Genomic DNA, 19,694 nt, shown 5'->3' on the forward strand with positions numbered 1-19,694 from the left:
AGTTTGTTCTTGCATGCTGCATTCTTCACAATTGGATCCTACAATGGGTTTGTGATGAACTTGTGACGGATGAGGAAGATGTGATGCCTAATGATGTGGTCAGCTCCAGCCATGGTGTGAAGACGTTTGACAATGAAGAGCGGAAGGACAAAAGGTTAAAGTGGGCTCAGGCAATGTGGGATAACAGAGGTCAGACAAGAATCTGAAGAAGAAGAAGAGGGAGTCTCACAAGAGAAGAAGCAACAGCAGAAGAAGAAGCGGACGGAAGAAGAAGAAGAAGAAGAAGAAGAAGAAGATAGACTTCCACCTTGCTAGCAACGTTGAACTTTCCCCTATTCAGCCATATGACTCTTATTAATTTGTACTGCCATTTGTTAGTAGTTAGAATAAACAACCATTTGTTTTCTAGGTAGGACAAGACGATGTTCAGTGTGTGGGGTAAGATCATCACTAGTGAAAAGTGGTGATCACCCCTTCTGCCGTTTGCAAATAACATCTTGTTTGTCTAGCAACAACGACACGAGAACCAAATAACATCGTAGAAATTATTTCCCTCATGCAAGGAGCCTAATGCAGACAACCAAACTAAATGTCGATATTGGTTTTTAAGGATGCATTTTTAGCTCAAACATGCTAAATTGAGACAAGCACGCAAAATGTCCCAATGTGAACCAAACGCGCCCTTGATGAATCTAATGTTGAATCTCTCCAGATTTTGCCGGTCTGAATCTCCCGATCCTGGTCGATCCCATTCGCTGACGCGGGTGTAGCTCGGTTCCTGCGTGGCAGGATTGACCCCGGATCGCTTGCGCGTTAACGAAACCGGCATCCGCTGCGGTACATGGCGCGGGCGAAGCGGATCCGTCGCCGACCGGCCGGCGGGGCCAGCACGCGAATCAACCACCGGCACGCACGCCCCCCCCGCCTGGCAGCCGCTCCGCCCAACGACCCGGCCGGCAGGCATCCGGCTGCTGCACCGTCTTGCACTCCACTCCGACGACGTGCGCCTCCCCACGCTCCACCACCTGCCGCCCACGAGCTCCGCTCCGCTCCGCTCAGCTCAGCAAATCCAAAGAAAATCCAGCCAACAGCAACCGCCACGGCGGCCATTACTTTACGGCCAGTTACCACCAATCACCAGTAGTACTGTCATATTAATAAACTCACCGCAAACCTCCGTCGAGTTCGCGGCACCCAACCCAACCCGACTCTGCCGAACTGTACTGTCGGTCGCCGCCTCCGCCCGCGCGCGCACATGGCGACGGGGGAGGACGACTCGGGGATTTAAGTAAGCGAGAATACCCGGAGAGCCACGCTTCCTCCTCCTCGTCGTCGTCCTCCTCCCCATCCCTCGTTGTCAGCCGCCGTACATCGGCACATGTCCTCCTGCCGCGGCAGCTGACTAGCTAGCTCAGCCGAGAGTGGGGGAGGGCCAAGGGGGCAGGGCAGCGGCCATGAGCTGGAGGAGAGGGGGAGGGGGAGGGGACGGGGCCGTGGCCAGGCGGTGGGTGCTCCTGCTCTGTGCCGGGAGCTTCTCCCTCGGCCTGCTCTTCACCTCCGGGTATGTATGTCGCCGCAGTTGCACTCCTCCTTCCCCATTAGTCGTCCGGCGCTCAGCACGCCTGGACTGCCTCCAGATTCCGTGCCTCGCTCCGTTTCCGCGGAATTCTGAGGGGCGTCGGCCTGCAACGGGTCTCGGGGGCAAGATCTGATGTTCTCCTCCTTGTATTTTGGGGGCAGATTTAGGTCAATGGGCTGTGCTCGGTAGGTCCAGCCCTTGCCCTGCTCTGAAGCTTTGACTTCAACGGGTGTTCTTGCTTGTGGTGTTTTGAGCCTTTTTTGACTACGGCATCCAACGATTCAAAGAATTCAGACTTCTGATTCGGTCGTGGCATTAGCCGATTGGGACTGAATGCTATAAGAGCTCCAAAATCGTTTACGCCAGCTCTGAATTTCGACTGACTGACGAGCTAGCTAACTACTACTACTAATAATACTCTGCTGTATGATTTTACTCATCATCTCTGCTTCCCAGGATGTGGACATTGCCAGAGGCAACCGAGGTTGCCAAGCCAAACGAAAGAAGAGGGAAAGAAGCCGAGCTCGCCGCCATAGACTGTGATTCTACTAAGGTACCTTCATCCCTCTGCCAAATGGCACCATCTCCTTTCCAATAACAGTTTTCTGCAGCACTGCCATGCTGATGTGGATGCAAATTTCAGGTCGGGCAGAAGCAGGATTTCAGAGATACGCTGCAGGCCTTGGACACTCACAACGCTGTACAGTACGTGTCAACACGCATCCCTTTGCGCCCCTATGGTCTGTTCCACTAAAGCATCAAGGTGGTTTTTATCTGACTAGAGTTCAAATGGCTCCTCCTGCAGGACACTGGACAAGACGATAGCGAATTTGGAGACAGAGCTTTCGGCTGCGAGGACGCTGCAGGAGTCATTCCTCAATGGCTCCCCGGTTTCGCAGGAGTACAAGGCCTCCGAGTCGACCGGAAGGCGGAAATACCTCATGGTCATCGGCATCAACACGGCTTTCAGTAGCCGTAAAAGGAGGGATTCCATCCGCAACACCTGGATGCCACAAGGTTTTTTTTTTCCCTCGCATGGAACTGTTCTTCATTTTGTTCTTGAAGCATTCTTATGGGATAGGTTGTTAATGGTGGTGTAACAATCGAAAAACAGGAGAGAAGAGGAAAAAACTTGAAGAAGAGAAGGGCATCATAATTCGTTTTGTCATTGGTCACAGGTGTGCAACATGATTATTGTTCAACTTGGGTTTGTCTGACATTTTTCAGTCCAATTGGTTCTAATAAATGGTTATTTGCAGTGCTATTTCAGGTGGAATTGTCGATAGAGCAATCGCGGCAGAGGATAGGAAACACGGAGACTTCATGAGGCTTGTAGGCTTGAATTTATCTGCTTTACTAAGAGTTATTACTAGCTGTCCCTAAAAAAGTTGTTAGCTGCCAATAATTGTTACTTTGACTTTGGGTTACATTATGAGTTGTTCTTACTTCCAATTATCTTCGCTCTGTACAGGATCATGTGGAAGGATACCTTGAATTATCTGGAAAAACCAAGACATACTTTGCGACGGCTGTTGCTTTATGGGACGCTAACTTCTATGTCAAAGTTGATGATGATGTGCATGTAAATATAGGTATATTCAAATATGGACCATATGAGCTGGATAAAATAACCATCACTGTGTGATCACCATCTTTAGTGCTAACTGCTAAAGCACATTTGCATCTCTTATACGTAAATGTATTTATACTATGCTAAGTAAGTACCTATAGGATAAGGCTGCTATGAGTTTTAACTCTGATGCCATCTCGTCTGCTTATTCCTTGAGAAATTAGGAACTGAGAAAAGTTCATCAATTCTGGACCCCCTATTGTGTGCCGGAACTTCTTGCTCAGCTAGTGGCAACCATTCTGTTTCTAACATGTAACTTTCACATCTGCAGCCACCCTTGGGCAGATTTTGTCCAAGCATATTTCGAGGCCCAGGGTATATACTGGATGCATGAAGTCTGGTCCTGTCCTATCCGACAAGTAAGTAGTTCACGGTATTTAGGTCCTCATCTCTTTCTCATGTTTCTGTGTAGTTAACTAATATACAATTACGACGGAACAGGGAAGTCAGATATTATGAACCCGAGCACTGGAAATTCGGGGATAAATATTTCCGACATGCCACCGGTCAGCTATATGCTATTTCAAAAGATTTGGCAACCTACATCTCCGTAAATAAGTGAGATATTACCTGAATTAGTTTTTGTTTCAAAGGACCGACTTTACTCTTACTTCATTGCTTTGGAGCGTGTACTCAAACCATTTTGGATGATTTGATCTTTGCCAGACATGTGTTGCACAAGTATGTCAACGAGGATGTCTCTTTGGGGGCTTGGTTCATAGGGTTAGATGTTGAGCATATTGATGACCGTCGTCTTTGCTGCGGTACTCCACCCGGTAAGCCTCTCTATAACTCTTGTCTGAATGGGTTCAGATTGAGTGCCCAAATTTGTCGACTATTTACAGTATTTTCTGCAGAGCTATTGATAAAACATGTGATAAAGAACAACCTTTATAATCTGTAACCGACAGGCTTTGCATACAAACTAGGTTCGAATCATGTGTCTGTTACCTGACCGCAGATTGCGAGTGGAAAGCCCAGGCGGGGAACACCTGCGCAGCGTCATTCGACTGGAGATGCAGCGGCATATGCAACACCGTGGAGAACATCCAGGGGGTGCACAACAAATGCGGGGAGAGCGAAAAGGCGCTCTGGACCGCTTCTTTCTAAGCGAAATCCGGATGAAGTTCAGACTGACGAAGTTGCTGTGCTGTAGTATAGTAGTCCTGAGTATGTTGTACATTGTGCATGAAACGTGTTCAGTTCATTCTTGGGCCTGTAGGTAGGTTGTCTGTCGGGCGATGCCGGCGAAGCAGGCCGTGGTTTTACTCGGAGTCTGCTGGTTGCCGGCTGAGAGGGGGCACGTATACGGGACGCTCGATCCGCTGGAATGGTGCTTGGGTGGTCATTTTGTAAGGATCTCATGTAGTCTGTCTCTGTGCATGGTTAACAAGATATATAAAGCTCTTCTTCATTCTTCATGGTAGTGCATTTTGATGGACTGTTGAATTGGCACTGCAGTGCTACACTTGGTTTGGGCTGCTTTGGATTGAATTGTAGGGTTTTTCACAGAAACTTGATGATAGGACTTTACAGTACATATGATGAATCGTAGGAAGTATGCTGTAGAAATTAATCCAGCAACTTGATGATGAACATCCGCGGAAGGGCACTGAGCAGGTGCAGGGCTGCGCTACATTGGATGCTACAGTGAGAACAAGGGCAAGGATTCCGCCAGCGACCGCGAAGGGAGGAGGAGAGGGCTCCTTTACCTTTACTAGGAGGTTCCTCATGAACAGAGGAGGAGCTCCGATGGCAAAGGGAGGCAGTGGGCATCAATGGCGGACGGGAAGCTCCGGTGGCGCCGTGTGTAGGAACTGGGAGCTACAGCGGCGGCTACCGGCTTCTAGAGGGTTGCGAAGGCACTGACACCTGGGGAAAGGGGCGGAGGTAGGCGAGAAGCAGCTGACCGGCGGGTTCAGCCGGTCATGGCGCTCGGCCGACATGGCTCTGCCGCTGCGGGTTCAGCCTGTCATGGCGCTCGGCCTACATGGCTGGCTCTGCCGCTGCGGGCCGGCCTGGAAGAAGGGGGCTACTCCGGGAGTGAGGTGGCGAGGAGGCTGCAACCGGCGGTCAACGTCCGCGATGCAAATGACCGAAACCACCTCGGGTGCACTGTGGCCACGTCGAATGGCATTGCCACTCTGGTGGTCACCGCCCTAAATGGCGCTCTAAGGTGTCAATGTTTGAAACCACTTGTCAGGGATACTCTTCTCTGATGGTCTAAGCGACAGGGTAGAAAGAGCGTTCCATAATTGCAAACAAATAGTACACAAGTTTTCAGAACTCAAATATGCAGCCAAGTGTTTGATACTTGGATAATGGTTAAGCTGATCAGGACTGGACCCAATCTTCTTTCCAGGTGAATCTTCTGGGATACTGAATCATGTGTCAAAAGGTCAGGCCAAAAGAATCAGTGCAAAATGCATTCTGTTCACAAAGTGTCAATTAGGGTAAAAGTTGGAAGAGGAAGTTTTGCTCGGAAGCTGAACTATTGAACACCAACTCTTGGTGGATGTTGAAAGCATGAGACTAGGAGATGGCTCATGAATAAAAACAGGCGAGTCGACCTTGGGCCAAAACTGACGCTCGTAAAGCTCATGAACAAGATCAGTTTGAACAGTGCTATCGGATGGCCATATATATTATTCCCTCTGTAAACTAATATACGACTTTTTAGGCCACTTTACAGAGAGAGTAATTAACAAACAAGACAATACCAAAAGGGAGAGAAAAAAATTAAACAGTTGGATAAATGCAGAAGATAACTTAATCCTCAGCTCTCGAAAAGTCGTTCATTCGGAATTTCAGACATTCGAGCAACCGAGGAGCGAAAGTTACATAAATATTCAGAAATGTGACGCATGTACTCCACTAGATTAGACCGGAGGGTGTCGACGGAGCACGGGTCGTCGCCGCGGCGGCGTCTAGGATAGAGGATGATCTTTGACAGTATGACTCTTGCTCGCACTCCGCCAATGAGCTGTGGCAGGTACTGTCAATCAAACAGCAGAAACACACGTGCGCCGTGACCCCTGAGCAGGATGTTTTGACGCACAGCCCGCCCGGTGATACCGTGATCTTGCTGCCGCTTCCCATGTCTTGATGACCCAACGTTCTGGCTGCGCAATCAAGGAACAAGCCATCAGTATTTGTTTCTGATCTCCGTGGTACCATATCAGCTACTCCCTCCGATGAACTACCAAAACGTCGTATATTTAGAAACGGAGGGAGTAGTAGTAATTGAAAAGTAACTGACGCCCAATCGCTTCGCAGACCGCAAGCGCTGATCCGATGAAAGAAAAATCCATGGGATGATCCTGTATTGGAGAGACAGACTAAGTGAAGTATAGTAGTAGTAAGCGTGGTGATTACATTGCCCATGATTAGCGAAGCACATGAGAAGGAGCACCGAGAGCACGGTTGCTGTATGGAAGGGGTCCATGGAGGGAGGGAGACGGCTAGGCGTGTGCTTGTTTGGTGCTCGTCTAAATGTGGCAGAGTATATGTTTCTGGTCTAATGTCGGCTGGAGCTTTTTGCTCTAGTAGGCGATGATCTGATCTGCCGTAAATAAAAGGGAAACCTCACAGGGCTGTCTTCCTTATATACTCAGCAATCAAGCAAGAAATAAAAGCTTGGCGGCGATCAAAATCAAAACATGGATTGCAAAAATCTCATGGATAACGTCCCGGTTAATGCAAGGATCTTTGTGATACGATACTCCCATTTTCATATTAACTGGCTAAATATCCGTGAGTTGCTACAGAATGAAACAATATTTGAACGACGGTGGCGTTTGATTGATTGTCCTTGGCCGTGGTAACGTGACTCTATTGTGACGACCTGGGTGCACACGAAGGGGTAGATTATGGCCTATTTTGTAAAATATCTCCACTACTAGGAAAAATACGTTTGGAAAAAAGTCTCCACTACAGGGCTTCTCTCCCAGTTTACAGGGCATGCGCGTATTCCTAGGTTATCAATTTAACCAACCTAATACAAGTCATATATTACAAAAAATATATCAATATAAAATTTAGATGTTCTATTTTCAAACCGTATAATTTTTGTGTTATATAGTTTATATTAGGGTGATAAAATTGGCAACCTAGGTATACTCGCAGGACTTGTAAACTGAAACGGAGGGAGTACAAATTATCTACCTAACTAATTAATTAATTACATTAATGGCTCGGTTTCTAAATTTATTTGGCGCTTAAAAGAATATCTATTTAAAAGAATATCTATTTAAGCATACCTAATTACTTGCATGCGTAATTAATAACTTGATTTCCAAATTGATTTGAGCCAAGTTTCAAAATTATTTTTACACTAATGACTGCCTATGAAATTATGACATAACAACTCTCATTTAATAGTACTAGTAAATGTGCACGTGCAATGCACGTTAATATTTAGACAATATATTAATTGCCCGCGGATATTAGATATGTTATTATTTGTGTATTAATCCTGTGATTAATGCAATATTTGGTATGATATTAATTGCTCATTAAACACGTTTGACGCTCACCATTGGAGCAGTCTAGGTCGTTGGATTGGCTTAGTTCGATGGCCGAGATCAGTTGGATCTTCCCATTTAGGTCTTTTTATATTGGTATAGATATGGATTACAAATAGTATCAGTCAGTTTTTTTAGGGGAAAATAGTATTAGTGAGATGTTTTTTTAGTCTAAACACGCTTTATTTATTACTCAAACAAGTTCATGGGATACAAGAGATGTTTGGAGGGTGTAACAGCCACACATGGCGCCCATAATCCAAAGCGAAAGCATGCTTAGCGAGGCTATGTGCCTCAATATTAGTGGCTCTACCTTCAAAGATGAAGGTGCAACTATCAAAACTGGTTGAAGTTTTCACAATCTCCCTGGTGGTGCTGACGTAGGCTCCCTCGGTGCGATTCTTGATGTCTTTCACTACCCCTTGACTGTCGCTGGCGACTAGAATTCGACCAAGGCCTAGGTCCGCTGCCAGCGCAAGCACCTCACGGCATGCCAGCGCTTCTACCGTCGCCGGGTCCGTTACTCCATGTATTTTGATAACCTAAGCACCCAAAAAGCCGCCCGATGAGTTTCTGCACAGGGCACTAAACGAACCACATTTACCATCTCTGGATACAGCTCCATCAACCCGGATTTTAGCAATTCCATCAGGAGGAGGGATCCATCTTGGCTGTGTAGGAACCACCATTAGTGCTCCACTAGTTGCTTTCTTCGGTTTGCATTCGTCAAGCTCCCGGACGAACTTCAAGATGAAGTGGTATGTTGATAGGGGACTCTGAAAAATGTTTTCATGTAGCGCCTGTCGTCGAGCAAACCAAAGTGCCCATAGGGTAGTAACTACCAAGATGAACTCTTGCGGAGAGAGCATGTCCTGGATCAAAAAAAGCCATCATTTTGCATCTGGTTCCATGGTGGTATTCAGTGCTTCCACGAGATCTTGATCATGCAGCGCCCAGACGCACCTGGCGCCCGTGCAATGGAGCAACGAGTGTTTCCAGGAGTCCTTGGCTCCACAGAGGCCGCAACAAGTAGTTGTGGACATATTACGATGATGCAGCACATCCGCGGTCGGGATTGATTGCTGAGCCAGCCTCCACAGAAAGATTTTCAGTTTGGGAGGCACATTCACTTTCCACAACGCATTCCATGACTGCTTTTCTCTGTCCAAATTCGACGAAACAACCCTCCCTTCGAGCCACGCCTCTCTCGTCAGCTTAGTTTCAACTAGCATGCGATAAGAGGAACGGATTGAAAACACCCCACTTCTTTCATGTACCCAGGACCAGAAATCATCGATATTCCGTGTGCATAAAGGGATAGAACATATAGTTGCAGGATCTGTTGGCAGGAAAACTTCATCAATTAAAGTACGGTTCCATTCAGCACTAGGCAAAATCAGCTCGTTCACCGACTGAGGAGGATTGGCCACTCTGCTCACAATTGGCCTCATGTTTGAGGGTCTCGGCAACTAGTTGTGATGCCAGATGCTCGTCGAGTGATCGTTTCCTATTCTCCTGATCATCCCTTGCGTGAGCACCTCGCGGCCATCGATGATGGCACGCCATATCTGGGATAGGGTGGAGCCTAGTTCGACCTGTAGAAACTCTCTTGTAGGGTAGTACTTGGCCTTTAGAGTTCGGGCACTAAGTGATTCCGGGTCCATCACGATTCGCCATGCCTGTCTAGCGAGGAGAGCAAGATTGAAAAGTTCAATATCACGGAAACCGAGGCTGCCACAATATTTTGGTTGTGTCATTGTGCTCTAAGAGACCCAGCTAGGCTTCCATTTTCCCTCTTTGCTACCCCACCAGAACTTCCTAATCAAGGAGTTGATATGTTCACAGAGACCACGTGGAAGTCTGAAACATGACATGGAATAGACTGGAATTGCCTGTGCCACCGATTTTGTAAGAACTTCTTTCCCTCCTGCTGACAGAAGCTTTTCCAGCCAACCCTTGACCTTGTTCCATACACGGTCCTTTAGAAACTTGAAAGCCTCGTTCTTGCAATTTCCCACATCAGATGGCATTCCCAAATATTTATCAGGGAGCGATTCATTTGGAATATTCAGAGCATTCTTCATCTTAGCTTTTAAAGAGGAAGGACATCCCTTGCTAAAGAAGACTGGCGATTTTGCAAGGTTGATCCTCTGGCCCAAGGCATTGCAATAGCTTTCCATCAAGGCAGACAACTCATTTGCTCCAACAGAGCTGGCTTTGACAAACAACAGGCTATCATTCGCAAATAATAAGTGGCTTACCGGCGGTGCCGTCGGTGCCACTCAAATGGCAGTGAGGTGCGATGAACCATGAACGGTTACCATGCATGTTTACACTAGCACCCAGGCTGGGCCCAAGCGCGACCCTCCCCAGCTCAAAAATACCAAAAAATAGTGTTTTATTTCTTTTAAAAATACTAGCTAAATACTCGCGTGTTGCTATGAAATGACATTACGATATTCAACCATGTGTTTAACAAACACTTAGGAGTTTCTCATATAGATGAATTTGAGATTTTTCCAAAATATTTGTGATTTTTACCATGTCATGACAAACAAAGTGTTGCTTTTGTTTTCTTTCACTCTAGTAGCCACTAATATATGTACCCTTTGAAAGATAGGAAACAAACTTGTATATCTATAGATCATACTAGAAAAATGTTGTTGGGAGGCCTCAATAAACGGGGAGTTCGAGAGCAAGTATCTTGGGCTACCAACCCCGGAAGGAAGAATGAAAGATGAACAATTCCAACCAATCATGGATAGATTTTGGAAAAGGTGCAGTGACTGGTCAGAGAAGTTCATGTCCTATGCTGCAAAAGAGGTTCACATGAAATCAGTTGTCCAGGCCCTCCCTACCTTTGTTATTAGTATCTTTATGCTCTCCAAAGGATATTGCGACAAATACGAACGCATGATTAGAGACTTCTGGTGGGGAGATGAGAAAGGACATCGCAAGGTGCATTGGATGTCATGGGAAAAGATGACAAAGCCTAAAAGAGCGGGAGGCATTGGTTTCAAAGATATGCACCTTTTTAACCAAGCACGACTAGCTAAACAAGGTTGGAGATTAATCAAATACCCGAACAGCTTGTGTGCAAGGGTACTAAAATCTAAATAGTACTCAAACGGTAATCTTCTGGACACGGTGTTTGCCTCTGATGCGTCGCCTGTATGGAGAGCCATTGAGTTCGGGCTTGAGCTTCTGAAGAAGGGGGTCATTTGGAGGATCGGAAATGGGAGGGACATTCAGATTCAGAGAGATCAATGCATACCAAGATGGGAGGGTTTAAAAACTGCCTCGTTCATACACAGGTCGAGGATCCATTGGGTTAGCCAACTCATGCTCCCGGGAAAGAAAGAGTGGAATGAGGAGTTAATTAGACAACTCTTCTTCTCTTTTGATGCTGATGAAATATGCAAGTTGAACATCCCGTCCTCGGATGTGGAAGACCGTTTTGCCTGGCACTATGAAAAGAACGGAGTTTTCTCGGTGAGGAGTGCCTACAAATTAGCTGCAGCAAGCCTTCCTCAAATGTCCCAAAACCCGTCCAACTCCTCGAGTGAGCCAAATGATAGAAGCATCTGGGATCTCATCTGGAAGACAAAAGTCCCCGGAAAGGTGCGTATTTTCAGCTAGAGAGTGGCTACAAACACACTAGCCACCAAGGAAAATAAGTGGAAGAGAACACTTGAACTGGACGCCACATGCAGTATTTGTGGACAGGGAACCGAGGACGAACACCACGAGGTGGTCATGTGCATAAAAAGCAGAGCCCTTAGATCTGCTATGAGGGATATGTGGAATTTACCCTCCGAAAAGAGTTTTATGTACACTAGGGACAATTGGCTGCAAACACTTTTGGATACATAAAGTGAAGAGGGACGAGCAAAGATTCTGCTGATACTTTGGAGATGTTGGCATCTAAGAGAAGACTGCCTGCGTAACTATGGCAGTGAATCGATCGGGAGCTCTGTGCAGTTCCTGATAAATTATGAAGATGAATTAAGAACTGCTGTTAAATGTAATGATGAGACATACGGTAAGGGGAAGAAGACAGTACAAAGATCCGGAGATAAGATTGCCGTGAACCTTGTCGCCCAATGGACGCCGCCCATACAGGGTGTTGCCAAAATCAGTACTGATGCAACTTTCCTTGCTGAAACTGATGAAAGCGCTGTTGGCAGGGATCATTGATACGTCTCCAACGTATCTATAATTTTTGATTGCTCCATGCTACTTTATCTACTGTTTTAGGCAATATTGGACTTTATTATCCACTTTTATATTATTTTTGGGACTAACCTATTAACCGGAGGCCCAGCCCAGATTTGCTGTTTTATGCCTATTTCAGTGTTTCGAGGAAAAGGAATATCAGACGGAGTCAAAACGGAACGAAATCAACTGGAGAAGTTATTTTTGGAAGGAAAGCAACCCAGGGAACTTGGAGTGCACGTCAGGGGAGATACGGGCTGCCCACGAGGGTGTGGGGCGCGCCCACCCCCCTGGGCGCGCCCCCTGCCTCGTGGGGCCCCCGTAGCTCCACCGACGTACTCCTTTCACCCATATATACCTACGTACCCTAAAACTTCCAGAACAGAACCTAGATCGGGAGTTCCGCCGCCGCAAGCCTCTGTAGCCACCAAAAACCAATCGGGACCCTGTTCCGGCACCCTGCCGGAGGGGGATCCCATCACCGGAGGCCATCTTCATCATCCTGGCGCTATCCATGATGATGAGGGAGTAGTTCACCCTCGGGGCTGAGGGTATGTACCAGTAGCTATGTGTTTGATCTCTCTCTCTCGTGTTCCTCTATGGCATGATCTTGATGTATCCCGATCTTTGCTATTGTAGTTGGACCTTATGATGTTTCTCCCCCTCTACTCTCTTGTGATGAATTGAGTTTCCCCTTTGAAGTTATTTTATCGGATTGAGTCTTTTATGAGAACACTTGATGTATGTCTTGCCATGATTATCTGTGGTGACAATGGGATATCATGTGCCACTTGATGTATGTTTTGGTGACCAACTTGCGGGTTCCACCCATGAACCTATGCATAGGGGTTGGCACACGTTCTTGACTCTTCGGTAGTAGCTTTGGGGCACTCTTTGAAGTACTTTTATGTTGGTTGGATGAATCTGAGATTGTGTGATGCATATCGTATAATCTTGCCCACAGATACTTGAGGTGACAATGGAGTATCTAGATGACATTAGGGTTTTGGTTGATTTGTATCTTAAGGTGTTATTCTAGTATGAACTCTTTTATAGATCGATCCGAAAGAATAGCTTTGTGGTGGTTTCGTACCCGACCATAATCTCTACGTTTGTTCTCCGCTATTAGTGGCTTTGGAGTGACTCTTTGTTGCATGTTGAGGGCTTGTCATATGTTCTATCTATGTTATTATTGTTGAGAGAACTTGCACTAGTGAAAGTATGAACCCTAGGCCTTGTTTCCTATCATTGCAATACCGTTTACACTCACTTTTACCGCTCGCTACCTTTCTGTTTTTATTATTTCAGATTACAAATACCTTTATCTACCATCCATATTGCACTTGTATCACCATCTCTTCGCCGAACTAGTGCACCTATACAATTTACCATTGTATTAGGTGTGTTGGGGACACAAGAGACTCTTTGTTATTTGGTTGCAGGGTTGTTTGAGAGAGACCATCATCATCCTACGCCTCCTACGGATTGATAAACCTTAGGTCATCCACTTGAGGGAAATTTTCTACTGTCCTACAAACCTGTGCACTTGCAGGCCCAACAACGTCTACAAGAAGAAGGTTGTGTAGTAGACATCAATCATCATGGGTTCGTCTTCCTATCCATATGCAAGAAGCTGCCGCGCTGCCAAAGTGTTGAGGAGGCTGAAGCCCGGGCTGCTCTCGCTGGATTACAAACGATGGTGAATTACTACAGCGGCCAGATTGTAGTGTTTGACAAAAAACTACCAATTTAGGGGTTCGCGTCCCACAGAACTACCACTTCTTTAAAAGTGCCCAAAAACTACCAAAAAAATGTAATCACGTGACTAAAAACTACCAAGTTGACTGGATGCTGGTTTTGACCGTTTTAACCGTGCTTCTGACGTGACTGGCCCACGTGCCAGGCTGGCGGCCCTCCCAAACGGCACGCGCGTGACCGTTAGAGCCTGGTCGGACCGGACCTTGTCGGGCCAGGAATAACCTGGCCGGTCGGGCCGCTCGTCCCCACCAGCTCTCTCACTCTCCCCCGAGCGCACTCGACTCCTCTCTGCTCTCCTCTGCTTCTGTTTCTTCTTCTCGCACTCTGGCAACGCCGCGACCATGCCGTCGTGGCCAAACAGCAACGAGACATCGGACGACGATGACGAGTACATGAGCGAGTTCAGCAGCATGCAGATGGAGTACTTTGTAAGTGAGCTAAGTCTATCCTCTCCCTCTCCTATCTGTTCTAGGGTTAGGGTTTGAAGATATTTGAGATTTTTCCATTTAAGTTGATATATGTGAGTTGTTGTTGATATAGATATGCTTTTGCTGTTGCAGAAAACTCCTAACACTATGATAGACCCTAGTTTTTGTGGGCTTGTGATTGAATCTGACAGAAGGTGCATCCTGCACAGGCAGAGGCCAGGCAAGTTTGTGGCATTTGAAGGCACTAACACTGGCAGGAGATTCATAGGATGTGCTACTGAGGTAATGGACCAAGTTCGTGTGGATTTGATTAGCTTGAATTTCTGCTATGTAGTGGAAACAGAGTGTTTAGTTGCTGTTTTTCTGAATTTTCCTTAAGTGTGAAAACATTGGTATGTCTGAATACTGTACTTGTAGTAAAGAGCACTGGAAACATATGAAACATATTGATGTATTGTATCTTTAGTATAGAACTAACTAGCTAGTATAGCTATTTATATCATTACTGTTTATGATTTGTTATTCTGAATTTGCTTGTTAATTGTGGTGTTCATTGTAAATTTAAATTGATTTTCAGGATGGTGTGAACTGTGGTGTTCTGGAGTGGGTAGATGCCCCCTGGCCTGTAATTCTGCAAAGGTGTATAAACAAGCTCTGGGATATGTATCATGAGCAGAACCTTGGTAGAGCCCAGGATAATGATGCTCATGGGATAGAGGCTGCAAAACTGTAGAAGGAGCTTGATTCTCTGGCCAATCAGTATAGCTAGCTGGTGGATGTTGTGTCCAAGTTGTTTGATTATCAGGATGGAATCAAATCTCATGACATGGATTGCACAAGCCAGACAATCAATGAGCTGAAGGAGAAGAATAAGCAACTTGAGGAGTAGGCAAAGATTGAGCTTCAAATGGAGAATCTTAAGCTCAAGAAAGAACAGAGGTGCATCATTCAGAGTCAGGCTGATATAATCCAAAACACAAGGAAGGCCATGAAGGAGCTAGAGGTGGAGAAAGACCTCCTTAAAGAAGAGAAGAAGAAGCTGGAGAATGTCATTGCTGAGCTCTTGAAGGTTGGTCACGGGTGCAAGGAAAAGCTGGACAAGATAAAGGAAGTTTTGATGGAGGAGTGAGGTGGCAGCTCTGGATGGTAAGTATATATGAGACCTATATATATAATTGTCCTAGGAATGATCAGAACTACCTAATCTACCTATGAACTACCTTTGAACTACCTGAACTGTAATGGGTTCAGATAATTTTGGTTGGTGTGGGTGCTGTTTGCCCTGATCTGTACTGCCCAAATATTATCCTGATGCTGAGAACTAGTGCTAAGTTAAGAACTAAATTATCTAAGTCTGATGCAGTTTATTTCTGTGTGTTGTATCATAAGTTCTTGCTGAGATCTGTTTACTTCAGAAATTGCTTCGTCACAGGTTCCGACAAATTCAAAGAAGTTTGGAAGACATTTAGTCTCCCATAGATAGCATTTAGTCTTACATAGATAGCACATGGACAATGAAATTGTTCAAAGACACTTAAACTGACAGAACTGAATCTCACTGAGATTGCAAACACCCTGATAAACTGACAGAACTGAATCTCACATAGATCTGGCGATAGATGATGTAACTGAATCTTAAACTTACAGTTTCAGATTGTTAGGCCCCTGCCCTGCTATGCGACCTGACCATCGCACCTCTTGCTTGACTTGAGTGGTAGGTGGCAGCTTTGGCACCTCCTCTTCGTCTCCATCGATGATGATGATGATGGGAGGAGGACGTCGGCGAGCCCGCAGTGCTGGTGGGGCGATGATATGCAAGTCCTCGTCGTCGTTGCCCATAGCAGCTAGAGCCGTAGCTTATGCTAGAGGGATATAGCGGTGGGCTGCCCATCGTTCCCTCTGCCCAGCATCGCCGGAGTCCGCCTCCTTCATTGCCCACAGCAACATGTCGATGGGCATGATACCCTTACCTGGGGTTGCATAGCGTTGGTCCATGCGGTGCTTTTCCTCAGTTGTCGCCTTCTTCCTCACCTGTTCTGATGCATCCACGAGCCCTTTTGTGCTGCTGTATCTCATGGCAATCTTCATGTAGTCGAGGAAGAGGTCTTCGTCGCCGCGAGCCGACCCAAAAAGCATGGCAACCCAACCCTTGCCGGTGGGGAAGGGGTTCAACCATGGGTCTGGCATAGAGGAAGAACCATCCATGGATGTAGGTAGAGTGAGGTTGCCGAGAGAGAGAGATAGAGTGAGCAGAGATTGAGTGAGTTGTTAGGCTACTTAAATGTTGGAGTGGAGGAAGTGCGGTGGAGTGTGACAGTGGGGAAGTGGTAGATTGGAAATGGTGGAGTGTGGTGGAGTGTGACAGTGAGAAATGGTGGTAGTTGTGCTGCAATTAAAGTCTTTGTTGAAACCCAGCAGATTGGAACTTGTGCTAAAACAGTGGAGTAGTTGCTGGTCAGAGTAATTCAAAAATTAGAGTGACCAAAAAATCACATTTCAGCAAAGCCTAAGTGTAGAAACATTCAGATAAATGCAGATAGATGGATTCAGGCATAAGTTCAGACTTACAAATATTGTGCACTGGATACATTTCTTACAAAATAAGCATAGTCTTTATCATAGATTTTTCAACAACCCAAACATAGATAGTTTAGAAATAAGCATAGTCTTTAACATAGATTCAGGCAACCACATTGCATAGTCTTCATAACGGTTGGTGCATCTCCTGAACTGCATCCTTCACTGCAATCATAAAGTTCAGAAAGTTCAGAACAAGACAAGATTCAAAACAAGACTAAGAACAAGATTCATAAGAAGACAAGAAGATTCAGGGCGATATTCAGAAAAAGACAAGCAGATTCAGAACACCACAATTTAGTCAGAAACTACCGTGTTGAGCTAATCCCAATCACGTCTTCCTTCTACTGTAGCTAGGATCTGAGTCCACCTCTTCCTTGTTGCTTGGAATCGATTGGGTAGAAGTACAATCAAATTGGATAGAAGTACAACACGAAAGCCCACCATCAGGCCCACGTTACATGTCAAATTGGATAGAAGTACAGTCAGGTTCAGTCAGGTTCACACAAATTCAGACAGACTCATGCATAAAAGTACAAACAGGTTCAAAACAAAGTGAAACAGGTTCCAAACTAATTCAAACAGGTTCAAAGAGAGAAGTTCTACCTTTTTATAGTGTCAGTTACCACTTGCATAGAAGTAACCCTTTAATTTGTTGCTTGCAAACCTCTTCCTTTTGGTACCAGCCAAAACTTCTGAAGTTGCAGCAACAGATCTTGGTGCACTGAATCCCTTGCCTCTCCCTCCACCTGCAGGCCTACCCCGTTTAGCTGTTGTAGTAGGAACTGGTGCAGATGCAGCAGGAGCTGGTGCTCTTGCAGTAGGTGCTGGTGCTGATGCAGCAGTAGCTGGTGATTTTGCATTAGGGGTTGGTGCTCTTGGAGTTTGTACTGGATCAGATGGAGCAGGTGCATAGACTGCCCTGTTTTCCTACATTAAAGGTCCAACTTCACTTAGATTAGACTATGTAAAAGAAAATATTGCTCTGATGCTTGATAATTACCTGGTGTTTGTTTTTCCTCATTTGCAATTTAGGCCTAAGAGTCTTATTGCAACTTGTATACTTGTTTCCTTTCAACCCACAATTTCCACAGGTAATTGTTCCCATCCTACCGGTGTCTCTTGGGGCAGGAACTTCAAACTCTCCTTTCCTCCTTGCAGTCTGTTTTTTGTCTGCCTTTTCTTTGAAGATAGGAGGTTCAATGTCTGGAGTGTTTGTGTGAGGCCAGACATCTGGACCAGGAATAGAGTATATAATTTCTTTGTATGTCTCCAAATAAAGTGGCTTCTTGAAAAAGTCATTGACATAGTCCTCAGGATGCAGCTTTTGCTTTGTCATTACAGATATGACATGACTGCAAGGTACACCAGTCATGTTCCATCTCTTGCAGTCACATGTATACCCTTCCATGTCCACACAATACTGTTTTTCTTTGTTAGTAACTTGCCAAATTGTTGGACCAGCTCTGTCAGCCTGGCAATACTTGGCATGCTGCTTGTTCTCTTCTAAAATCTCTGAGTAGGTTGGTGTGATTGTCCACCTGCTAATCTGTAACTTCTCCCTAGTTTGTTGCCTCTTGATCATTTGCTTAGTCCTAATCCCTTCAAACATTGTCCTTATTGGTTTGGCCCTAACATCCAGTATCATGTTGTTGAAGACTTTACTTAGATTGTTCACAACTAAATCTGCTTTGCAAGTACGATCCATAACAAACCTAGCCCAAGTAGAGACCTCAATTTTTTTGAGCCATTTCCAAGCATCCTCAGACTGTGCTTTCAACTCTTCCATGCCTACTTCATGCCCATGTTTAGTGTCGGAGTAGCTAGCCTTGTCAACACACTTCTTTAGTTCCTGGCCTCTAAATCCAGCAGATTGAAAATTTGCATATATGTGCCTAAGACAATACCTTTGAGGTGAATCAAGGAATACCTCATTTATTGCCTTAAGCAAGCCCTGTACATTCACAAATTATTACTACAATTGAAAAGAATGAAATAATTAGAAAAAGTAATAACACTAAATTGCTCAATGAAATTCTTCCCAACCTTTTGCCTGTCAGATATGATAGTGTATGTTCCAAATTTGTTGCCACTGCCAATGCAACATCTCAATTGAGTCAAAAACCAATTCCAACTTTCACCATCTTCCTTGTCAACCACACCAAAAGCTATATGATAAATATTGTTGTTTCCATCCCTTCCTGCGGCTGCAAGAATTTGCTGTCCGGTGGTTAACTTGATGAAGCATCCATCAAGACCTATAAATGGTCTGCAACCATTAAAGGAAACTGCTTAGTCCTAATCCCTTCAAACATTTTCCTTAATGGTTGCATACCATTTATAGGTCTTGATGGAGGACGAGGAACTCCGCTTGGCCATCGAACAAACCCAGGTAGCAGGTGTTTAGTAACAACATTTGAAGATCCAGAGAACCCAACACCTACTCCTAGATTCAAGTATATGTTCTACTGTTTAGTAGCTTCAAAGGACCAACGAAGAGGAGGACGAGGAACTCCGATTGGCCATCGAGCAATCTGAGCTTGCCCAGCTCACTGAATGGGACGACCTGGAGGTGCAACTAACCTTATTGGCCGCAGGCAATGTTGCCATCCCTGAATGAGAGGAGCCCAAGCTGGAGGAGTGGGAGATGGTGGAGCAGGAGGAGGTGCCATTTGCGGCAGCCGTGAGGCAATAGTGGTCATAGACGACCATAATGCCATGCACGTCGAAGATGGTGTCCGTGCTTGTCGCCTGGGTGGGCAGGAGACGTTGTCACCACAGTGACAGATGGTGGTGCAGTAGCAGCCCAAGCCAGAGCTGGTGTCGCCTGCTACAGCAACATCACACGCACCGACACGACTTGTTTCGTGGCTGTTCCCGTGTCACCCTCCACCCTTCGTTGAGCTCATCACGGACGACAGCGATACCGGCTGTGACAACCAGGAGTAGATCTAGGACTTCCGCTTTATAAGAGCATCTCCATC

The 19,694-nt window shown here is 45.8% G+C and overlaps 1 protein-coding gene across 1 annotated transcript; it reads left to right on the plus strand.

Moving 5' to 3' along the window:
* The first annotated feature begins 1,067 nt into the window (after positions 1-1,067).
* LOC119337977 (probable beta-1,3-galactosyltransferase 2) lies at positions 1,068-4,630 on the plus strand. Its single transcript, XM_037610265.1, has 11 exons — positions 1,068-1,561; positions 2,036-2,132; positions 2,223-2,284; positions 2,385-2,596; positions 2,694-2,757; positions 2,839-2,911; positions 3,051-3,171; positions 3,481-3,568; positions 3,651-3,767; positions 3,876-3,985; positions 4,171-4,630. The coding sequence occupies exons 1-11, from the start codon at positions 1,455-1,457 to the stop codon at positions 4,317-4,319; spliced, it is 1,200 nt and encodes a 399-aa protein (XP_037466162.1). The 5' UTR covers positions 1,068-1,454; the 3' UTR covers positions 4,320-4,630.
* Positions 4,631-19,694: the final 15,064 nt, after the last annotated feature.

Source organism: Triticum dicoccoides, chromosome 7B (assembly GCF_002162155.2).
Source record: "Triticum dicoccoides isolate Atlit2015 ecotype Zavitan chromosome 7B, WEW_v2.0, whole genome shotgun sequence".
NCBI classification, from domain to species: Eukaryota; Viridiplantae; Streptophyta; class Magnoliopsida; order Poales; family Poaceae; genus Triticum; species Triticum dicoccoides.